General features: G+C 39.4%; 1 protein-coding gene across 3 annotated transcripts in view; it reads right to left on the bottom strand.

The window, feature by feature from the left end:
* The window catches only part of uggt1 (UDP-glucose glycoprotein glucosyltransferase 1), a 64,716-nt gene that overhangs the window by 4,350 nt on the left and 37,934 nt on the right, over positions 1-22,432 (bottom strand). For 2 of the 3 annotated variants that reach the window (XM_030127108.1, XM_030127110.1), the window contains exons 20-39: positions 20,206-20,304; positions 20,038-20,061; positions 19,446-19,540; positions 17,011-17,217; positions 15,579-15,710; positions 15,301-15,431; positions 15,086-15,181; positions 14,659-14,761; positions 14,463-14,542; positions 11,739-11,928; positions 10,733-10,891; positions 10,493-10,578; positions 10,331-10,415; positions 7,083-7,171; positions 4,677-4,781; positions 4,466-4,550; positions 3,121-3,303; positions 1,657-1,817; positions 1,429-1,543; positions 1,099-1,215 (exon numbers count right to left, since the gene is read on the bottom strand). In XM_030127108.1, the coding sequence (XP_029982968.1) occupies positions 1,099-1,215; positions 1,429-1,543; positions 1,657-1,817; positions 3,121-3,303; positions 4,466-4,550; positions 4,677-4,781; positions 7,083-7,171; positions 10,331-10,415; positions 10,493-10,578; positions 10,733-10,891; positions 11,739-11,928; positions 14,463-14,542; positions 14,659-14,761; positions 15,086-15,181; positions 15,301-15,431; positions 15,579-15,710; positions 17,011-17,217; positions 19,446-19,540; positions 20,038-20,061; positions 20,206-20,304 (2,342 nt within the window). The remainder of the gene's footprint in view (positions 1-1,098; positions 1,216-1,428; positions 1,544-1,656; positions 1,818-3,120; positions 3,304-4,465; positions 4,551-4,676; positions 4,782-7,082; positions 7,172-10,330; positions 10,416-10,492; positions 10,579-10,732; positions 10,892-11,738; positions 11,929-14,462; positions 14,543-14,658; positions 14,762-15,085; positions 15,182-15,300; positions 15,432-15,578; positions 15,711-17,010; positions 17,218-19,445; positions 19,541-20,037; positions 20,062-20,205; positions 20,305-22,432) is intronic. The other variant, XM_030127109.1, reaches the window with a different exon arrangement.

Genomic DNA, 22,432 nt, shown 5'->3' with positions numbered 1-22,432 from the left:
ATGGCCAATGCATTCAGACCAAAAACTACATCTCACTAATCAGTTTCCGGAGGCATATTTTGTGTGATGGTGTGTATTATATGACTAGATACACTTCTGCATCATGCTGGTCAGACATTCAGTATTTTGATGATACAGATTAAATACTAGTCCCTGCTCCACTAGTCCACATCCACTAACTGCACATACATCACTAATTCTAAAGTGTTTGATAAATCACAGTGTCTTATTTTGTGTCACCAGAGATTTAAACAGCGATGTGACTCTAATGCACCTGTAAATCAGGCGTTTGGAAGAATGAACCTGCAGCTCATGGACTCACACTACTTCTTTATCATTATTTCTTCAGCAGCAGAAAAGATATTACACAAACTCTGCAACTTAACATGAACTAAAACTCAACATTTAAATGCAGACAGTTAAAAGTAATACTATAAATGGACTGAAATAAACTAACCAGTCTACTGGAGTGGACAGATCTCCATCTAAGATCAGTAGATCACCCTGCCCTTCCTCCTGCCGCTCTCTCCTCTCTGTCCAAAACATTAACTGAATATCATGACAGATGCTTCTGTGCAGTTCTGTCTGAGAGACACAACTCTGAACAAAGCACATAGACGCAGAACCCCCTCTAGAACATGCATCTAGAATTTTGTGATGTGTGGCGGTTTGTGTTTCAGAACATAACCACTGTGAAACGATCACAAATGTTTGATTTTTCTGTTCCATGACTCTTCCTTTATAAAAGCTGCCTGTCCTCCACATTTAGACTATAACTTAATGGATCATTGCTGTTCTGTTTTGTTTGCTGAGCGGAGAGGAGGGATATTTGTGGACATATTACATAGTTTACTTCAAATTCATACTTCATTACCTCCAACTTCTGTATATTCTATGTGACACCGAAGAACTCTGCCAACTGAACTATTAGATCAGGAATATTAATAAACAGATTCTAAGTGTATTATTTAAAAATGTGCTCCCCACAGACAGACCAACAGACACAAACAGGCAGGCAGAGACAGACCGATAGACATGCAGGGACAAACAGGTAGAGACAGATGGACAGACAGACAAGGACAGACAGAACTGTGTTACCAGGTCAATGGTCTTGGCGCTTTTCTTGGAATTGTCGTCACACCAGGTCTCACACCAGAGCCAATCCTGAGGCAGAGACTTGATGGGCACCTGGTGAATCATGTTATTGGGCAGATCCTGAGAACAACAAACAACAGAAACAACACAACGTCATACTTTAGGTTTCAGTTTTTCAGGTGGGGAACCAGTGCATTAAGTTCTGCTTCACAGTGTTTGCTTTGTGCTCAGTGGTTCCATTTGTTCCATTACATGTTAAATGGACAATGTAGGCTGATGAAAACCAGTGTGTGGGTGTTAAGTTGTGTAGTCTCTTGCAAAGTAGTGTCAGACCTGGTCCAGGTTTGACAAGCTGTTTGGGTCCTGACTCAGACCCTGGTACTGTCCTCGAAGCCTGTCTCCAGCTGCGATTTTACGGAACTTTTTCAGGTCGACCACATACAGAGCGCTGAAAAGGAGGAAAGGCAGAAAGAATGGATGAGAGATGAAAAACAAACAGAAAACTAGAGTGGAGAATATGTGTGTGTGCGCTGAAGGACTGGATGTTGTGTCTTTGTGTACCTGATGTGATACTTGCGTCCAGCAAGGTGACTGGCCCAGTAACCAGACTTCCAGAACCGATATCCGTCCATCTCCCTGCGACTCTCACAGAATGGAGTGTATCCATACGGAGCTCCCTCCAGGTCAAAGTCCCGAAGCTCCTTCAGGTCCGTTCGCACAATCTGACAGAGGACGACAAGATGACAAAGTGGACACAAACAGACACATACTGACTATCACAGTCTGGCTTCATACTGAGGTTTAAAATAAATGGTTTGGATTGATTTTCACTCACCCGTTTTTTTTGATACTCACATTTTTATTGAAGTTTTTACATTTAAAACAAAGAGACACATATGAAACACATCTGAAACAGATGAACATGTTTTCCCAGAACACAGGATGTGTTTTTGACATTGTTGTTTAAGAAATGAGAAGCTACTCACTCCATCAGTTTGGGTTAAATAACTCGTTGCAGCTGAAACATAATCACCTATGCAGTAATTGTCCAATGGAAGCCTTTACCTATTGGCTTCATTAAATCCAGGCGATGAATTATCATTATTTTTTTGGACGGGCAGTGCCTTGTGTCATTCCTTGGGCTTGATCCTGGAGGACTTGTTAAGTTTCTTCTCCATATAGTCATTACATAAATGACCAACTGGTCAAGGCAGATGACCATCCTGCAGGAGTCAGGGTCTTCCTGTTAAAAGGAAGTTTTTCCTTCCACTGTCACTAGTCACAAGTGTTTGCTCCTGGAAGATTCTGTTGGGTTCTGTAAATTGGCTTAAGAGTCTGTTTTTTTGTTATGATTTGGTGCTATATAAATACGTAAAATTTGATTGATTGATTGATAAATCTAATAAAAATGATTTTAACAAGTGAAAAATAGGACCAATGGCCCTGTAGCTTACCGGCCAAATGAAAAGCTTTGGGAAATGTATCCAGATGCCATTTATTATCACCCAGTTATGTGTATTTATTATATTACAGAAATAGCCCACGTTTTGGTCATATTCCAATCAGATCTGTCAAAAATTCACATTCCAACTTGATATCATTGACACTTACTGATTTATTGTATCAATCCACTTTCTATGTGTTATAATAGGACAATTTTTCAAAGTCGCACCAAATCCACAATCAGATCCGGATCCAAATAATTTCACTAACTTTTGTTGACATCATCATAAAGAAGCTGTATACCAAGTTTGAAGCCAATCGGAACTGTAGTTTCGGAGAAGAAGACGATTGAAATTTTTGTGACGGACGACAGACGATGACAGACGCCACATGACGACAAGAGCTTACGGCCTGTCGGCCGGTAAGCTAAAAAAGGACGAAGAACGAATGGTTTTAGAAAATTTAAAGGAATAAATGTGTGTATGTATATGCATTTAAACCTCATTTAAATTGAAAGCTGAACAGAAAATGCAGGCATCACTGAGCCTTAAACAATCTCAGTGAATGACAAACTGTCCTGACCTGGTCTGCATCCACAAACAGGATCTTGTCCACAGCCAGAGGGAACAGCACATCCAGGAAAAGGATTTTGTAGCCCCAGATGATTCTCTGCTTCTCAGTCTGTTGATGTAACCAGCGGGGCCACTTGTACTGGACCAGCTCATACTGGAAGCCGTACTGCTTGGCCATGTGGGGGATGAACTCCTGTTCAGTGGACACACATACAACATGAACACGACATGAACCCAAACATCATTAACTCCCAAGCAAATAAAACACAGGGTACACTATGATACAGCAGGATAAAGAGCATGAAAAACAGGACCAATGGCCCTGTAGCTTACCGGCCAAATGAAAAGCTTTGGGAAATGTACCCAGGTGCCATTTATACCCAGTTATGTGTATTTATTATATTACAGAAATAGCCCATGTTTTGGTCATATTCCAATTCAGATCTGTCAAAAATTCAAATTCCAACTTGATATCATTGATATTTACTGATTTATTGGATCAATCCACTTTCTATGTGTTATAATGGGAAAATTTTTCAAAGTCCCGCCAAATCCAGAATGATATCCGGATCGAAATAATTTCAATACCTTGTGTTGACATCATCATAAAGAAGCTGTATACCAAGTTTGAAGTCAATCAGAACTGTAGTTTCAGAGAAAAAGATGATTGAAATTTTTTCCCCATAAGAGTCCATGTTAAATTTTCCGTAAGTTCCCAGATCCAGAAGAAGATCCTGATCAGCATGTGCCCATTATGTTTTGGTCATCTCCCCATCATGGCTGGACTGTAGAAATTTACACTTGATATCATTTATATTTACTGAGTTATTGCATTGATCCACTTCCTATCTCTTATAATGGGGAAATTTTTCAAAGTCACACCAAATCCAGAATCAGATCTGGATCCAAATAATTTCACTAACTTTTGTTTACATCATCATAAAGAAGCTGTATACCAAGTTTGAAGTCAATCAGAATTGTAGTTTCGGAGAAGAAGACGATTGAAATTTTTGTGACGGACGACAGAGGCCGCCGTCGCCGGACGCCACATGACGACAATAGCTTACGGCCTGTCAGCTGGTAAGGTAAAAAGTAAAAGCAGATCGTGAAAAAGTCTAAAATAACTCTGACAACTAGAACAGTAAGTGTCGAAAAGCTCTGAGCTCTTCACATTTATGACAACATTTTCTTCTACTTAGATGGTACAAATCTCATCCTTTCTTCATGTTTCGCAGAGACTCTCAGAGCTCCTGTCTGAAGTTCACAGAAGAAGCAGCAGCTGTCATGGAAAAGCTTGGCTTCACTGCTGAGATGTCAGATGATTCTCAAAGCAACACCAGAGGAGAAAATCCCACCTTGAAAGTTGGGGACAGGTAGTTCTTGAGGAACCAGAATTTGACTGGGGTTTTGGTGTTCTTCAGAACTGACAGCATCATGATCCTGAGGAAGGCAGAGAATTAAAAGGAAGGCTGGAAACAGCACTGACATAACAAAGTGACTGAAATCAATGTAGCCTGTTCACCTCACAACCAGAAACTGAATGTTCATGTTGCATCAGTGACTCACCTGAGGAAGCGCTCATAAAGATGTCCTGAGGCTACAGAGAAAATGTTGATCACATCGTCCTTGTCTTGCTTTGGCTCCTCTGTCTTCCCTCCTCCTGTGAATCCTCTGAGAAAATGAAAAAAACAGCAAACAGGAGGTTTTATTACTGCACCACTGCACAACAGAAAAGTTATTTATATGGAACATTTCAAATGACAAGTGGAGAATCAGAGCAATAATACTAGATGTCAGGACAAAAACATATACCACAAGAACAGAAGAGGAAACTTATATACTGGGGCTGCATGATGTGGTGAAAAAGTCCTATTGCAAATACTGTGGATAATATTGTGATTGCATAAAACAATACAAAGCTACCAGTTTTTGTTTTGCATGTTTTGTATAATACTACATCCAAAATATCACAAGACAAGAGACTGTGTATATTCTGTTCTATTTTTACTATCAGATCTTCCTAAATCTTGTGATTGTAATTATGACTGATAAAGGTAAAAACAAATAAGCATACAAAAGATATAATATACGGCAATATCTTGTATGGAGTGCAGTACAAGATGAGAGCACTTTAAAACAAAAATTAAACAACCTTGAATTTTTGCTATTCAGTAGGTTACTCAAAAAGTAGTAATTAAGTATAATAAACATTATAATGAAAAAGAGAGTAATATTGGTCAAAATACTGGTAAGTACATAATAGAGGTTTGGAGCAGACAAATACTTAACTACACACTGTGATCCAAATCTGTGAAAATACCTGATGCTACTGCTGTAGCAGATATGTCTACTGACTGGTACCATGTCAGTAATACAGTAGGAGATAAGGCAGTCCCACATTAAAAAAAAAAAATCCATAACAGGTACTTTCCAATCTAACTCATTTTTTTACTGGGAACCACTGAAAACAGTTCAATGTGTTCAGATGTTTTGGTTTTGGTTCATACTGGGATCCATCCCTGAATGTATCAACTGGATTATTTCTTTTCTTCCAAAATTTGATTTGTGGCATTGGCATATCAAATGTGCATTTAAAATGGACCCAGTAAAGGTGTAAAAATTGTTATTTTACAGAGGATAGCACAGCATGAACTGTTTGGCTCAGGAGGATAATAATAATAATAATAATAATAATAATAATAATAATAATGGATTAGAATTATATAGCGCTTTTCTATGAACGCATACTCAAAGCGCGTACAGAGGATCCATTATTCATTCGCTCTCACATTCATGCTCTGTTGGTGGTAAACTACATCTGTAGCCACAGCTGCCCTGGGGCAGACTGACAGAAGCATGGCTGCCAATCTGCACCTACAGCCCCTCCGACCACCACCAAACATTCACACACATCCATACACCAGTGTGAGTAGCAGCACTGGAGGCAAGGAGGGTGAAGTGTCTTGCCCAGGGACACAACAGCACATGGACAGAGCGGGATTTGAACCGCTAACCCTTCGGTTATTGGACGACCCACTCTACCATCTGAGCCATGGCATATGGATATGGATATTTAACAAAGACCATATTCACACATCCACCCTTTCACTGTCAGGGAACCAACTGGATAATGGCACTCTGCTGTGTTTAAGTTGTATAAACCAGGAATCAGACAACTGTCTTCATGTCACTGAAAAACTATTAAGCAACTGAAAAGACAATTGACAGGAGAGACATCAGACCATATGTCAACTGATGCTTTTCCTATCATGTTAAACAATAAAGTTAACCAGGAAGTAATTGAATGCTAACATTAGCTGGTGTCCTACAATGCATTGTTGTACCCTGAAATATGGTCTGATGACTCCCTGGATTTTCACTATTGTCTTTCCAGTTGTTGATATGATAATTATTTAACTTTGGGATACTTCTAAGATGATTAAGAGCATTTTTTCTGATACCAAACACATGCTTCTTTTGGGTAAGTAGCTGATCATTTTAGATCGGCTTCTAAAACAGAAGAATTCTGGTGTTCAGTGATTCCCAGACTTGCAGCTGATGGTCACCAACTATGAGTGTGGTACGTAGTCATGATAAATGTGTGAGCTGTGTGTACGAGGGGGCTTCAAAAGATTTGTGGAAAATGTACATTGCATGACAGTTTTACACAGATGGCATCAACACTTGCAGAAGTGTACTGACCTGGATGGAACATATGTTGAAATATAAACATCATAATTTAAACTGTTTTTTTCCAACTGTCCTTTTTCCACAAACTTTGTGCCCCTTGTATGTTTTAAATTCCATTAAAGGTAATACAGATTCCTGTGGGATGCTCTGCACTTAAAGAAAATACTTTAAAACTTGTTTTCAAACAAAATGTATGCACAGTATATACTTTGTGCATGCTCTGGATGTGTTCGTTTTATTCTTTGACTGGAATGACAGGTGAGGTTTGAACCAGGTCTGTACCTGGTCAGAGACTTCCAGAAGCCGGTGTCGTTCTCTTCGGTGCCGTCACTCAGTAGCTCCTCATTGAACTTGTCTGGTTTCTTCTGGACCTGATGAACACATCCCATTACTGAGAAAAAATCTGCTGTCTGGTAGACTTCAAAATAAACCTCTAACCTTAAAATGTCCATTCTTGAATTAGTTGCGAACAAAGCTCAATGGACTGAAGACACCAGCTTGTGCTGTAATTGTAAAGAATTTCAATCTAAACGGGAAAGTTGTGAGCCTGTTACCGAGGGGACAATTGGAGCTGATGATTTACATACAAATAATTGTAATTAACAGTGTAAATGTCTTTATGTTCTATAATAGTTTAAATCACATATTCACACATTTATACATTTCTGCACTTATCTCAGATTTTTCCATTCTTTCCAGAGGCAGCGAAATCCAATGCATACTTGAGTAATAAAACCGATACATGTATTCAAAAAATACAGTACAAGTAATGATTCAGCTTCTTTACTGCAGTAAATGTCTAGGCCCTCAAAGGTCCTTTAACTATGAAAGATAAAAGTTTGCCACACCCTTATTAGGAGCATTTTAAGATTACAAAGGAAAAGTGTAAAAATGTCAGACTTCAAACATTTCAAAAACTTTTTTAAAAATTTGTAAAAACGCAAAAATTGAGAGAAAGGCACATATAAAGATCATGTGTATGAAATTTGAAAAGAACTCGGTAAACAGTGTCTGAGAAATCAGTAGGAGAAATTTTCTAAGTTGAAATGTTCAAAAATTTGTTAAAAAAAAAAAAATCCAAAAATTTAAATTCAGCCATCAAATTGCGGACTGCACCTCTCCTAGTGGTAAATATAATAATAATAATAACAATAATAATAATAATAATAATAATAATAATAATAATAATAATAATAAATCGGTTTTATATAGCGCTTTTCTAAGTACTCAAAGACGCTTCACAATAAACAGCCAAGGGACGAACACACATCAAACGGGTATGAAGTTAATACTAAATGGCAATCAAAGAACAAATACAGAGGCAAATGCGGAAAAAGAAAACACACAAGAGAAGGTAGATGAGGGTGGATGAGGTGGAATAGGCAGTTAGTTTTCGAATTATGATCTGAAGAGGTGAGATTTGAGTTGGCATTTGAAAAGAACGTGTCAAATTTGAAAAGAATCGGACGAACAGTGTCCAAGAAACAGGCTGGACAAAAATCTTGGACGGACAGAACTCCTGGTATAACCTCCACCCTCTAGGGCAGCCTTTAAGTTTGAAAAGGGAGGAAGTTTACGATAATTTATATATATATATATATATATATACACACACACACATATATATACACACACACACATATATATGTATACATATATATGTATATAATTCAAGCTGAAATTAACATAAACATGGGCCATTAGAGAAAGGCCTCTCCCCCCACCCCCAACAAATCACTCAAGTTGAATTTGTCAGTGAAGTTTTGTTTCACAGACTTCGAAGAGGCAAAAGGAACACACTGACAAACAAGTGTTCAGAGAACGCAAACCTCCGCCAAGCACCCCGAACAGTGTGCATGTGTGGATCAACTATTTCTTTTTAAATTAAACAGTTTCAAGGTTGTTCCATACAGCAGAAAAAATTGAAGCTTGGTACCAGTCATGTATGTCAAATTATATTAAATTCCAATCAATATTTGTTGAGCTATAATGAAAAATGTGTCGCAAATGGGATTTTCAATGTTAAATCGAAATGTCCATAGAGTCCACATTCCACAGTGGACAGTGGTTCTTAACCTTGTTGGTGGTACTGAACCCCACCAGTTTCATGTGCGCATTCACCGAACCCTTCTTTATTTAAAAATACAATATGATTTTTTTCAAATTCAAGACACAGGTACATGTTTTACTGGTGCACAAAATGAACCGTGCATTAACATCACTGTGCTCAAAGAATAAAACCAATACACTGCTTCAACTTACAACAAATTCCATACCTTTTCACAAAGACATGACCTTTTTTAATACTACCATACTGAAATGGTTTTAATTTTTAACCTTATGTATTTCAATAATGAACTTATTGTATTTATGCTATTTATCATTTTTAACATTTTAACACACACCCATCACCTAATTTCCATCAGGCTACAATAATAATGAATGTTTACTGCAAATCAGTGTGACTTCTGCTGTTGTGTATGTGTATGTGTAGGCCGTCAGGTCAACCCGGTTTTCGTTTCGTCTCACTCCGAACTTTCCGAACTACGCAATTTTGACATAAAAAAAAGATAATTGCATGTAGTGTATCAAAAAAAAGTTCTCGTTACTCCTTCAGTATTTTTGTGATCGTTGTTTTATTACGGCACTAGCTCGGCTTTAGCGTAATACGATTTCTCCATCCGCGACGGTGCGTCGGTCGTCACATGATTGTAACTGACCAGTGCGGTGACCAAAAAATGTAAACGAACGCTCCACATGGCTGCCTCCGTGGTTAACAGGAAGTAGCAAAAGTCATAACAACGATGTGGAAAATACTCAAATAATTCATCGTCAGACGAGTGGAAGAGATTATAAACACTTCCGGATGTGTTGTAGTGTTATAAGCAACAACAATACACCGCATATATTGGATGTCAATCAGAGAAAGAGTCTCCGAAGCCGTTTGTTTACATACACGGACCTAGCCCGACACACACACCCGACTAATGAGTCGAGTGTGTGTCTTGACCTCCGCCGAACCCCTGAGACTGACTCACCGAACCCCTAGGGTTCGATCGAACCCAGGTTAAGAACCACTGGTCTAAAGTAACAAGAAAATGGCACAACAAACTATAGATATCTGTGTTAAAACGTAGGGTATAAAAGGAAGAAGTTCCTGGTGCAGTTACGAAACTTTTGCACTTTGTCATTTCCCACCTTTATTCATTTGAGTTTCTTTTAGCAAACGGTTTGTTTATGTCTATCTTCTTTCACATTCCAAAAGTCATATTCTACAGTCGACATGGTGAGAGTTCAGAAATTTCATCTTGTTTGTTCTTCATAAGAGCTTCTTCATGTGGCCACGTCAATGAAATGGAAATTTCTCAAGGGAAGGGATAATTGTATCCATGTAATTTATGTACATACTTTATAGGTTCTGCATGGCACCAAAAACTCGCAACTCATTGAAATGTATAAGAAAAGCAGCAGACTGAGCAGAGCAGAACTGCTGCCACTCACAGACTGACCTTCATCACAGCTGAACTGACCTTGACTTTAATGATCCTGCTTTTGAAGTTGTTCAGTACGACAATAATATCATCAGAGTCTGCGGGAGAGTCTGTGCCGTCGTGGCTAAAACAGAGAAAAACAAACACAGGTTTTCTTTTGTACTCGAGTCAGAGTCCTTCAAGCACAAGTCTGTTTGTTACCTGTAGATCTTGTAAATTTCATCAGACCGGCCTTTTCTCAGCTTCAGGATCCAGGCACCAGGGTTTGCCTTGAGCTGGAAGTATCCCTACAGTACACAACACAGGGGAGGTACATACTTTGAAGAGAATATTTCAACACCAAGACATAAAAACCTACATATTCTGGCACTAACGAAGTTGCTAGTGTTTTCACAACTTCATACTCCATCTAAAACAGAGGACGGCTGATCTGCAGCTCACCAGGTTTGCCATGACAATGGTATCCACGATGACTGGATTGGCTGCGGTTCCCAAGGTGAACTGGAGGCCACGGGGGGGCTGGCCTGAACTCACATCAAAACAATGACCTTCCAGCAAGAGGTGCTCCAGCTCATATTCAGCTGCTACAATATTCTCCACCTGTGATTAGGAGGGACATGAGTCAACACAAGTTTATTTTCACTTACAGCTCTGAATCAATGCTGAGAGGTTTTGGGTTTCAACAGAGATTTCCAAACCAGTCTGAAGTCTATAAGAAGAAAACAGAACAATGAAAAAGAGAAGGTGGAGTCTAAACAGTTCTGCAAGAAATGTCACATACTTTGCTAGAACTAAAACAGTTAATCCACTGACTCGAATAGATTAAAAGAATTATTTTATTTTTCCTAAATTTTAATTTTCCTAAATTGAAGCTTAGTTTCCTTAATTTCACTGCTGCTAAACACTGGTTCCACTGTTGTGTTTTGGACGCTTATTGTGATGCACATGACGCCAGGATCAAACAAGAGGGAGCGTAGCTCAGAAGAGATGAGCATAAAAAGGCAGAAAATGTCTATATGCTCAGTTTTCTACATTAGAACCATCATATACTCTTTTAAACTTTTAAGCTTTCTCACAAACATTAAAAATATTTATCTTTATTTTTTTCAGTTGTTTGTTAGTTCCATCTTAAGTTGATAGTAAGTTAGTAAATTGGATACAAAAGTGTTCTTCCCCAATCACTCTCTCTTCCTTTAACCATCTCACTTTAACCTCAATAAAACTTATTATTTTATTTATTATTTATCGTTACTTTATTACTGAAATTGTACAAATTCTCAATATCGTAAATCATTTCAACCATAAGTCATTTCCCAAAATTGAATTTCTATTTAATTCATTATTTTATAATAATTAAAACAAAAATGCTGGTGTATATTATGCCCCCATGTTCAACAAAACCCTTCAACAAACTTCAGATGCTGAACACAGATGTGTTGTTGTGTACCTCCTGCAGATAAATGTTGTCTAAGTCATATCGTGTGTGGACGGACTCAACCATCCAGCTTTCTGGGGTGTTCAGGTTCAGGGTGAAGAGCGGAGACTGAGGCATGTCCAGAAACTTGGCCATGGGCCCTGAAGAGAAGCTACCATCAGCTTGGAACACCACCTCTGGCTCCAACACGTAACGGTAAAAACTGAGGAGAACAAGGGTTAATGACAAACACCATCTTGTAAAACCATTTTCATATTCAGGTGATAAAGCATACAGATACTGCTTTTCACTAATGAGGTCAAAATTGCAGATTACCTAAACAGAGCCGATTCGTGTAAAATAAACCTGAAATACCTGTTTGATATGACACTGTAAGATTTACTATCAAATAAAATACATTAAGCAACAGAGAACAGAGATAAGAGTAAAGGACATGTAATTTGTGCAGGAGTCCTAGTAGAATGCAGGGGTGACTGCAAAAAAAAAAAGGCAATGGCTACTGCCGCAGTACTGTGGCACGAAATATCAGTTTGTCTATTGCCACAGAGCCAATCAAATGTTACCATTTGTACCAAAGCCAGTCATGGATACTGTTACATGAACTCATTAGCCTCTTGTTGCCACAGTACTGTGGTGATATATGGTGTATGCTTCAATGCATTCTTCTGTACATTTTGCTACCACAGTACTGTGGCAATTGATGGAAGAAACAACAAATTAGTGATAGTATATAGTATAGAATAGGAAGTATTGTTCGAAATGCTCTATATGTTGTTTTATGGTGTTCTTTGCTCTGTGCAGTCAGTGAAATTGAGGCTAGGGAAGGTGGGCGGAGCCACATGTTAGATGCAGTAGTGTGTCATGTGACCTCTCAGTTCTGTGTCAGTTATGTATTGAGTGCTGTGCTCCAAATTCTGGACTCTAAACGTTGTCCCAGTGGCTGATTTATATCAATGTCGGATTTTACCTACTGGCACCCCTTCACTACTGTTTAATTCACATTGGACAACTAACTCTATATTTAGAATAATTTTGAAAAAAATTAACACACTTTTAAAATGTGCAAGACCAGCTTCATGTTGGTTCATCAATATTTCATGAGAAGGGGTAATTGTGTAGCTTGTCTGCCACCTGTTTCTTAAACTGCTCCCCCTCCTGTCTGACCTCCTCTCTGCTCCTCCTTCTTTCTGACCTTTTCTCCCCTAATTTTCTCTCTTATTTCTGCCCCAGCGAATACATGTTACTGACTTGCCTTCTTTCCCCGAGTTTCTGTGCTTTATCTCCTCACAGGTTTTCCCAGGATCATCACAGGTTTTCCATGGCCCAACTCCGGACCTGCTGCTGTGGTCCTGCCTCTCTCCTGCCTTCATCGTCATCACTCACTTATCCATATAGTTGTGATAGTGTTTATCATATAGTTCCATAGATGGTAGAGGTTTCTATTATTTGTACTAACAGTTACAGTAGTAGTATATCTACTGTTAATAGTTGTTATGTAGAAGTAGTGTGAACAGTCATGGACCTTTGTTCTGGTTAATTATACTAACACCAGCTGATCTACTTTTGACAGTTCTAGTTCAGTTATCTGTGCATCACTTGCATCCATGTGTCTCCCCCTACTTTCGCCCCTCCCCCAGTCTCTATCTCCATCTCTCTCTATTTTTCTCCTCCTTTACCCTCTGTCTTTCACCCCAACTTGTCAAGACAAACGGCCATCCTCCAGGAGTCTGGGTCTGCTCGAGGTTTCTGCTGTTAAAAGGAAGTTTTTCCGCGCCACTGTCACCAGTCACTAGTGTTTGCTCCTGGAGGATTCTGTTGGGTTTCTGTAAAACGGCTTAGTGTCTGATTTCGACCGGCTCGATATGTAAAGTGTCATGAGATAACTTTTGTTATGATATGGATATAAATAAAATTTGATTGATTGATAAACTGGGGTGCAATGCCATGTCTAATAAAACAACTGGATGCCTGTCGGGAGAGTGACAGATGAGATAAGATAAGAAAATTTTTTCCAGAGGCTCACAATGGGCTGGGACCGAGTGAATGCCAAATCATGTTCTGCTAAGAATGAACAAACACAAATTTTTTGTTCGAAAACACGGTCAGTCATCAAAGACGGGATATATGACGCGGTGGCTGTCGCTCCCAGTAACCAGGTAACATGTTGTGATGCAGCAGCTCTATGGCTAGGGTCAGCTTCCTGCTGTGAAAGTACTTTTTTACTGCTCGTCAAATATGTCAATGTGCTCAAGCATAATGAACAAAAACAAACACCTGGTTGTCTTAATTTCTTGCACCAACTGCTATAAGGCTTTCCATCCATTCCCACATCCTCTATCCACATCCAACGCCATTTATTTTTCAGTCTGCTGTCAACCTGCAGGCATCTTCACCAGTCTTCATCTGCTTGCCTTCCATCTCTACGAGCATCACCACAAAGTTGGCTATTCTGAAGTTGTTGGCCCTGAACCAGTTTGTTCGTCTCCACAAGACCCGCCCCCTCTCTACTACTGATTGGCTAGTAATTGGACTTGTTGGGAGCGAAAGCCATTAGTTGAGAGTGAGAGGTTTATCAAAGTCCAGGTTGGAGCCCTTGATATTGTACTGGCTCCGATCTATTTTGCACGCATAATATATATCCTGCACTCCCCCCACCCCCACTACTGATCACTGCACACCGGAAATCCGGCATAATGCCAGAATCTTATCACCCATGTGAATGTTGCGTTTCCTCACCTCTTCAAGGGCATTTCAGACAGTTTGGACTGGCAGTTCATGAAGACTCTTAAGTTGATGTTTACCAGTTGCTTCAGAACCTGAGAACAGTGAAGGGGAATAGGAGGACAGGTGTCAAAAGAGGTCAACAAAGACATGCTGTGAACAGATACTCAGCAACAGGTCAAATCAAACAGATAGATCACTGAAAACCAACCAAGAGGAGAGGAGCCAGTTTCTGAGCATCCCTGGTGACAGGATCAACCACAGCAACAACGTCAAAGTACACATCGCCCTCTTTTGGTCGGATCTTGACAGCACTGGCAAAAAAAAAGAGAAATCAGCATGCTGTTGCTCTCCACCCATGGTATGTCTATAGAGAGGAAACATGTACTGTAGACTGATGACCCATCAAAAGCTTCAATTTTTGACTCTGCTTCCTCTTTACTCAATCTCCTGCTCCCAAGTTGAATTTCATTCATATACAATTTTTAAAGATCAACTGGTAATATTAATGTTCTGCCTAAAATGATCCAACAAGAGCAAACACATTGACTTTTAAGAAATAATTCAGCCCATAAGGTCTGCACATGAAATGAGGAACATTTTGTTGTCCATATTGTGCATGACCACTAAAACTGTACCTGTAGCGGTCATCAGCAAATCCATACTCTACTCTGGCTTCTCCTTTGGGCTGAGAGGAGAGAAGAGCATCCACCTTCATTACAAGGTCACTGGCCCTGAGGGCACAAATGAAAAACAACACACAAAACATAGAATGACAGGTAATCCGAAAATAGCAAACGGTGAATGTGGGATTGTAAAAATGCACAAATGTAATGATGGCAAAGGAAAGAACCTGTCTTCCTCAATTCCAAACTGCTGGACTTTGCTTTTGATTCGTTCTCCAGACGTCTTCAGGATGATACTTTCTAAAAGAAGGAAGTCATCCTGGTTGAACACCTCCTCCTCCTCCAATGGACCTATGATCTGTACAAACATAAATACAAGCATTGATTTGTCAAACCAATTCAGCAATTCATTTATTCATATGCACATATATTGCTTATGAATGTACTTAGAATTTATGTACAGCTTTAGGCTTCTATCAACAGTCAGAGAATGACTGTGACTCACTCTTCCATTGCTGATCACTGCTCTCTGTCCTTTCTTTAGTTTGAGCACGTCTCTGCAGTAAACAGCGTGGGAGAGCAGGAAGTCAAATTTGGGCCCCTCATACGCACTCTTGAACAATGAGACATCCATACCCTGAAGGAAAAACAGAGGACTTGGAGGAAGCTGATGGCAGAAAATTAAGAAAAATAGGACCAGTGTCCCTGTATCTCACCAGTATGTTCTATGAAGAATCAGGTTATTGTAAATGAGAACCAGTTCTCAAGTAATTTACCTGGTTAAATAAAGGTTAAATCAATCAATCAATCAATCAATCAATCAATCAATCAATCAACACCAAGCTGAATTTGTGAGGTTGTCAGGTTCTGTTCTATGTTAGAGTCCTGTGGTCTTGATGCAGGAGATCAATCCCCCAATAGAAGTGAGTGGTACATTCACTTGAGAATAACTCAACAAATTAAATGAAAGTCCATATAAGACTTCCTACTAGTGCTCAGTAGTAACTATTTTGATATCACTAGCCACTTCCATGTTATAAGTCATCAAAATATGGCCCATTAGTAAAGGCAGATTCCGAAACAAAGGATAAGAAGTCGATATCCTTTGTGCGAGCACGTACAAAAGTTCATTGGTAAATGTTGTAGAGTGGAAAGTAGAGACGCAACCAGAAGGCTTGCGTCCAGCCCAGGCCCAACCCAGGGAACAGGAAATATACAAATGTGCAAATATACAATGTAAATGTAAATACTGTATATGCAATTTAAATATTTAAAAAAAAATTGTCAAAAATCTAAATTTCTCAAAACTGTGAACACACTTCATAAACATTGTCCAAAGGAAGCTACATCATTAAAAAATAATGAATTGGACCAGTAGTTTCAGAATAAAACATTGTTGAAATTTAGACACTGGTGGCCTTGAGTTTGACCCTTCGAAGTCACTCAAAGTCAAAGGTCATGGACCCAAATGAAAGTCCATATATGACTTCCTATCAGTGCTCAACAGTAATGATGCTGATATCGCTAACTATTCCCATGTTACAAGTCATTAAAATATGGCCAATTATAAGTAAAGGCAATTTTTAAACAATTCATCAAAAATTCAAAAATCAAAAGTTCTCAAAACTGTGAACGCACTTTGTAGACATTGTCCCAAGGAAGCTACATATAAAATTTAAAATGAATCTGACTAGTAATTTCACCAGAGAAGATGTTTGAAGAAATTGCTAATGAAGATGATAACGAAGATGATTATGAAGACGACAGCAGACACAGTGCCTTCATGGCCTATCGGCATGAGAGCTAATAAAAATGAGGATGGATCAACACATGGACATGTTTCATCAACATAAACACAAAAACAGGCTCATTTTGAAACCCTGCAGCACAAAATTTTCCTTTATGATAAAATGTCCTGTCCTATCCTTCCTCCTCACCCCGACAGCGAAGTCTCTGATGTCAGCTCCCTTTTCCAGAGCTGCAGCTGTCTCCTCTTTGGCCATCTTGGTGATGAAGTTCTTAGCATTGTTGGCAGATTGCGTCTGCATGGCGGCCCAGATTGCCCTCGCCACATGGTTCGTCTCTGCAGATGGATCGTTCGATGGGTTGTTGATCATCCCCAGTCTGACATTGTTGCTGGTTTTCTGAAGTTAAAGCAGAAACAGGTTACAGGAGGATATGTAATTGCTCTGGGTTAAAAAGAAACAAAACAGCTGATCTTGACCAAACAAAACACATAATCGCACCTCAGCTCTGCAGTGTGCTTCAGATGTGCTGCTTAAGGTGTTTTTTTTAATGTCACATTCAAACTGTAAGTAAGATATGTTTTAAGAGATGGTGAGCTGTTCACCAACACATTATATTCATTAGGGCGGAACTTAATCATTATATTCAATGTAAGTCCTGCTGATTATTTGGCCTTTGATTAAATGTTTTATTTATGAAATGTTAAAAACTGTAAACATTAACTTAAATGCCCCAGTCAAATGTGATTTATTTTAATAGTGTCTATTTGCACCCAGATGTCAGCCATAATACATGTCACCAGTGGAACAAGGACGGTGTGTGAATAGAATGAATGCAGGATTTTATCCTTGAAAACTGGGGTTCACATCGATTTGATACTGGGAGTTTTTCCTCCATTTTTTAACCACTTGAGAAGGTTTGAGAACACAAAGACTAAAACGGACCCTTTCACAACATTAACGCCATGTTGAAAGCATTTCTGCCAGAGGGCTCTGAAGTCAGGTTCAAATATCACATACAGAGTATGTACATGGTACAAAATACCTGGGTGTAAACAGCATGTTTATCATTGCTGCTACAAGAGTGATATATATGTATGTGTATATGTATTTGTATGTGGATATGTTTATGTGTATGCATTTGTATATGCATATGTGCAATCATGTATGTCTAAATGCAACTGACTTTAAAATTTAACAAACTGGTTACCTCTGCCAAGGAGGTTATGTTTTTGCCGGCGTTGGTTTGTCTCTCTGTCTGTCTGTTTGTGTGCAAGATAACTCAAAAAGTTATGGACGGATTTGGATGAAAATTTCAGGAAATGTTGATACTGGCACAAGGAACAAATGATTAAATTCTGGTGGTCATGGGGGGGGGTTACTGATCTGCCATGGCGGAGGTCTGCACTCTCCGAGTGCTTTTCTACTTTTGAAATGTTTCTTCATGCAATTCACTTATGGCTCAAAGACTATCACAAAGCTTTTAAGGTGGAATATTTTCTTGCCTGTTACTCACTGAATGAGTCAACAGTGAATCAATCAATATACCTGAAATGTCAGTGTTTTTATGGGTTATTTTGCTTAACATATACTTCACTGATCTTTCAATCTTGTGTTAATTCAGTGCTTAACATATGTACATGAATTTCTACCAGATTATGAGACCCAAGAAAATTCTATTCCTTTATTGGGAACAAAGGGTTGGAGGGTAGTTCTGGTGCTCTCAAGCAGCACTGCACATATGAAGCGCTTCTAGTATCATCTTTGTGGAGTTTTTGAAATGTTCAAGTACCTTTAAAGTGTTTCAATATGATGCTGTTGACGTACAGAGTTTCAGTATTCAGTCCCTCAATCCACCAGGACATTTTCGTCTTCTCTTTGTTAAAAGAATATACTTTATGTGTCCCAGAACAGCACCAATGTGTGTGCTATCGTGCTATAGAGTGTAATCAGATCTCAATCCATCGACAAAGTGTGTATTTACATCTGGTATAGAAGATCACTTGTGTTTAGATCACCCAAGACACATAGAAATGCCAGGTCTGAACAGATCCTGTGTTTGCATGTGTTGTGTAATTCATCCCTGCATGTTGTCTTGCAAGGATGAATTGTATGAGTCTATACATTTTTCATTCATTCACTCATTCATTATCTGAACCCGCTTTACCCTCACTAGGGTCACGGGGGTCGTTTGGAGCCTATCCCAGCTACATAGGGGCGAAGGCAGGGTACACCCTGGACATTTCGCCAGTTCATCGCAGGGCTGAACATATAGAGATAAACAATCACTCTCACAATCACACCTTTGGGCAATTTTAGATTAACCAATTAACCTATCAGTGCATGTCTTTGGATGGTGGGAGGAAGCCGGAGTACCCGGAGAGAACCCACGCAGACACGGGGAGAACATGCAAACTCCACACAGAAAGGTCCCACCCCCCATTGACTGGTGTTGGAATCGAACCCAGGACCTTCTTGCTGTGAGGCACGAGTGCTAACCACTGCACCACCGTGCCGCCTCTATACATTTTTATTGTACCTATTTAACATATAAACCTAAATATGATTACTTAAATTTACTGGAAAAAAAGAGTGATGGAGTGAAGCTGAAGTCGCATGTTTTGTACCATGTGTCTGATGGCATCGTAAAGGAGCTGCCGTCCCGAGGGCGTGTCAAAGTCTCCGACCACCCAGTAGGTCACCGGACGTATGTAGCCATCATCTATAAAACCACAATGACACAGCAACTTATGAGGACAAGTTAGAGTTAAAATGAAATAAAAGTTTGGTAAATGAAAGAAAATAATATAGATGTACTTTGGCTGAAAGACACAAACGTAGCATGAAAAAAGATTTGTTGCCACTATTGCTGAAATTCAAATCTTTCTTCTTTAACACAACCTTCATACTTTTGTTAGTTCTTAATGTTAAATCAGATTTCTACTCATTGTCCATGCAGCTAAAACAAATGTGAAAAATCTACTTTCATGCTCTGACAAAACAATTTTACACCTTAGTGAGCAGTTCCACTGTATTATTGTTTAGTACTGATATTTGAGACTCTAACAGAATCATCACATGCGTAATTAGTCATTTGTGTCCTCGGAGAAATGCAACACAGACGGAAGAGTGGTGGTGGATTCACAGCGAAACACTGATGGAAACTGGGAAAAGAGCAAAGTGAAGAGAAGGAGTAGTGTGAAGGAGAAGGGTGATTACCATGCCTGTTGGTGCTGGTCATCCCTGAGGCAGGGAATGTTAAAAACCACATGAATAACAACGAGGACAAGGAGGAGAGAGGAGGGGTAGAAAATGAGAAACCATGAGGAGAGACACACAAAGCATTGTCTTCCATTTAGTGTTTGGATGAGCTGAAGGTGGCTGTACCTTTCTTAGTAATGTAGTTCATGCTGTTGGCTACAGCTGTGCTCTTCTCCTTGATGTCCAGAGTCAGGAAGCGAGCATAATCATCTATGAAGTGGTTGTCTGCAAAAAGACAAACAAAGATTATGATAAAAAAAAAGAGCAGTCTTTCAATTGCTCAGTCCTGCTCAATTCCAGGAACCAGAATGGGTCACGGTTCATTCATATATTAAAATAGGGAGATAAAGATAATTCAGTGCTCCAAGCTGTCTTTCTTACTTTAAGGACATGCTAACAGCAAACAGGTCAACAGAAGATGCCATCCTAACAGCCCTCCACATAGCCTTCACTCACCTGGACAGCTGTATGCCTTTGTGAAGACGCTGTTTGTGGACTTCAGCTCCGCCTTTACACAGAAACTGGTTCAGAAATTAGGCAACTTGGGCCTGGGCAGCTCACTGTGCACCTGGATACTGGACTTCCTCAGCAACAGACCCCAGAACATCAAAATAACAGACCAAACCTCTTCCAATTTTATCCTGAACACAACAGTACACAACAGGGGTGTGTCCTCAGCCCTCTCCTTTTGTCTCTCTTCACCCACAGCTGTTCCCCATCCATACTAGCAACACCATCACCATCATAGGACTGATTAAGGATAACGACAAGTCGGCCAATTGGCAGGAGGTCTGGTATCTGCGGCAATGGTGTGACAACAATAACCTGGACCTGAACACATCCAAAACCAAGGAGTTTTAATGTACACTGAACAAAAATATAAATGCCCCACTTTTGTTTTTACTCCCATTTTTCATGAGCTGAACTCAAAGATCTAAAACTTTTTCTGTGTACACACAAGGTTTATTTCTCTCAAATATTGTTCACAAATCTGTCTAAATTTGTGTTAGTGAACACTTCTTCTTTGCTGAGATAATCCATCCACCTCACAGGTGTGGCATATCAAGATGCTGATTAGACAGCAGGATTTTTGCACAGGTGTGCCTTAGGCTGGCCACAATAAAAGGCCACTCCAAAATGTGCAGTTTTATCACACAGCACAATACCACAGATGTCACAAGTTTTGAGGGAATATGCACTGGTCATGCTGACTTCAGGAATCTCCACCAGAGCTTTTGCCTGTGAATTGAATGTTCATTTCTCTACCATAAGCCATCTCCAAAGCTGTTTCAGAGAATTCATGAAGAAGACTGTGTGAGGAAAATGGTGGTCACACCAAATACTGACTGGTTTTCTGACCCCCCTGGACCGCCCAATACAGTAAAAGTGCACATTTTAGAGTGGCCTTTTATTGTGGCCAGCCTAAGTCACACCTGTGCAATAATCATGCTGTCTAATCAGCATCTTGATCTGCCACACCTGTGAGGTGGATGGATTATCTCAGTAAAGGACAAAGGAGAAGTGCTCACTAACACAGATTTAGACAAATTTATGAACAATATTTGACAGAAATAGGCCTTTTGTGTACATAGAAAAAGTTTTAGATCTTTTACGGAATTTCGTTTGATGTACTCTGTACTGTCAAATGACAATAAAGGCAACCTTTCTTTGAGTTCAGCTCATGAAAAATGGGAGCAAAAACAAAAGTGGGGCATTTATATTTTTGTTCAGTGTACTTTAGGAGATCCAAACAGACTGAGCACACCCCCTTTACATCAATGGAGAGGAGGTAGAGAGCTTCAAGTTCTTTGGAGTCCACATCTCAGCTTACCTCACCTGGTCCATGAACATCTCTCACCAGCTGGGGGAGGCACTACAAGACTCTACTTCCATAGGAAGCTTTGTCAGACCCATCTACCCTGACCTCTGTTAATAAACCTCTACTGCTCCACCACTGAGAGCCTCGTGACTTACTACTGTACAGTGTGGTTCAGCTGCTGTACTGCAGAGGACATGAAGGAACAGCACTACCCCCCCCCTCAGTGACACCTACACTGGCAGACTTGAGTATAAATTTCTTCTTTCTGTGGTATAGATTTAGCCTTTTGTATATTTCAGTATTTTTCAAGATACACTTTAAGTAAAATTTTGTGTGATAGTTTTTATAGTCTTTGTTTTTGCACTTTAAGAATCTGGTGCTAAACAGAACAGAGCTGTTAACTGTTTTTCATTGTTCCTGTAACAGTGACAATAAAGATTACTCTAACCTGTGCTGAGGATGCTCTTCAAAAACATGTATCATTTTATCAACTTATATATAGTTCTGAAATTTTTTTTTTCAGTTTGGTTTTAA

This window comes from Sphaeramia orbicularis, chromosome 22 (assembly GCF_902148855.1).
Source record: "Sphaeramia orbicularis chromosome 22, fSphaOr1.1, whole genome shotgun sequence".
NCBI classification, from domain to species: Eukaryota; Metazoa; Chordata; class Actinopteri; order Kurtiformes; family Apogonidae; genus Sphaeramia; species Sphaeramia orbicularis.
Note: the sequence above shows the minus strand (reverse complement) of the source record. Positions and strands in the feature narration are given on the sequence as shown.